Source organism: Olea europaea, chromosome 4 (assembly GCF_002742605.1).
Source record: "Olea europaea var. sylvestris chromosome 4, O_europaea_v1, whole genome shotgun sequence".
NCBI lineage: Eukaryota > Viridiplantae > Streptophyta > Magnoliopsida > Lamiales > Oleaceae > Olea > Olea europaea.
The window spans coordinates 3,029,689-3,031,261 of NC_036240.1; the positions used below are offsets into that span (position 1 = coordinate 3,029,689).

General features: G+C 38.9%; 1 protein-coding gene across 1 annotated transcript; it reads right to left on the reverse strand.

The window, feature by feature from the left end:
* Positions 1-427: 427 nt before the first annotated feature.
* LOC111393294 (transcription initiation factor TFIID subunit 4b-like) lies at positions 428-1,570 on the reverse strand. Its single transcript, XM_023018756.1, has 2 exons — positions 1,558-1,570; positions 428-1,451 (listed from the first exon to the last, which is right to left on the reverse strand). The coding sequence occupies exons 1-2, from the start codon at positions 1,568-1,570 to the stop codon at positions 652-654; spliced, it is 813 nt and encodes a 270-aa protein (XP_022874524.1). The 3' UTR covers positions 428-651.
* Between the last annotated feature and the right edge of the window lie 3 nt (positions 1,571-1,573).

Below are 1,573 nucleotides of genomic sequence, written 5' to 3' on the forward strand. Positions count from 1 at the left end.
AGAAGAGGTCGGCAGGCAGAAAAAGAAGAGCAGAAAAAAGGAAATATTCTACACATAGGCACAACAGATTCGGTTGAGTAGACTATTACAGAATCTCAAGTATTTAAGTGAGAAGAAATGGGGAAAGAAGGTATGAAAAAAGTGGAGATATTGAGTAGGAGAGCTTGGAACTCTCGAAAGTCCAATTATTTTTTCATTTCCTTTTTTTTAGTATTCTGCGGTAGTTGTTTTAGTGTTCATTTCCATCTGTATTCAGCCTAATATCAAAGAAGTTATTCTCCTTTCTGTTTACTGCAAAAATATTGTCATCTGTTCCAGCCTTTTATCTAAATATTAGTACTGTGATCTAGTATTGGTGATTGTTTCATCAGGGAGCTTGACACAAAGTTGCAGAATTTTTCTTTTTTTCCAAAGTTTCACTTCAATAGCTTAAGGCAAATTCCTAGGTATAAGAATCCCCGAAACAAGAACACAAAAAAGGTACATGAACAATATTACTAACATAAACAACCATAAAAACAAGCATAATGAGATAAATATGATTACCACCTTTAAAATCACTAGAGAAAGCAACTATTAGCGCCTAAGTTATGGCTCAATGCAGTGAATATAACTAGGACTAAACCGTATTTGAGAGTAATATTTCGCTCATTAGTATAATAACAATAGAGGGACCAGAGAGACAGGATTTCCTAAGATTACCAATGTATTGGTTTCAAAATGGCTTGTAATAGAAGAGGGCACTGAATTTGTCGGTAACATGCTCGTTGGCCTTGCAAATCCCATTCTAGAAGAGTGCATCTCAAAGGATTCGTCCTTCAAATTCCCTGCAGCATTTCCCCGATCAACCTGTGCAGAAGACAAAGATGATGCCTGTGGGCTGGACAACTGTACTTTGTGTTGTTGGTCATTTGACTGATCAACTGGTTCCTGCTTCACATAAGACATTGATGATGAAACTCCAATTTTCTGTTCCTTGCTGGAGGATGATGGCCACTGAACTGGATTTTGTTGCAGCGTCGTGTTATTGTTCGTGTGAGACAGGGCTCCTGGTTGCATTTTCTTTGGTTCACCAAAAGCATTAGGCCTGCCAAACTTAGGCACGTTCATCATATTCATAGCCTGTGTAGTAGGTCCCAACTGATTAGCATTCATGTTCTGATGAGCTGTAGCTTGCCTCATTTGTGAATCATGAGGTTGCTGTCTGAGAGATGTTGCAGAATAAGGCGGATAACTACTCCCAGGACTTCCATACGTCGGAAAAGATGCCTGTGAGAAGTGCAAATGCTGTTGCTGCTGTTTATTAAGTCCCTGAATTGGAAATGTTGGTTGCTTCCTCTCGTGACTCGAAACTTTCAAAGTGGAAGATGCCATTTGATTTATTTCCATTCCATGAGATTCTACCTGACGCTCCACCTCCTGGGATTTCAGAGCACTATCACTTGTCGAATCTGTTAATTTGTACAGAAAACTAAGAAATATGAGCATCACCAGAAGAGTTAGGAGCCTCTTGGTATGTTTGTTTAATTAATAGTATTTCAGAGAAGGATTTGGCACCAGTTGATGGCATTTG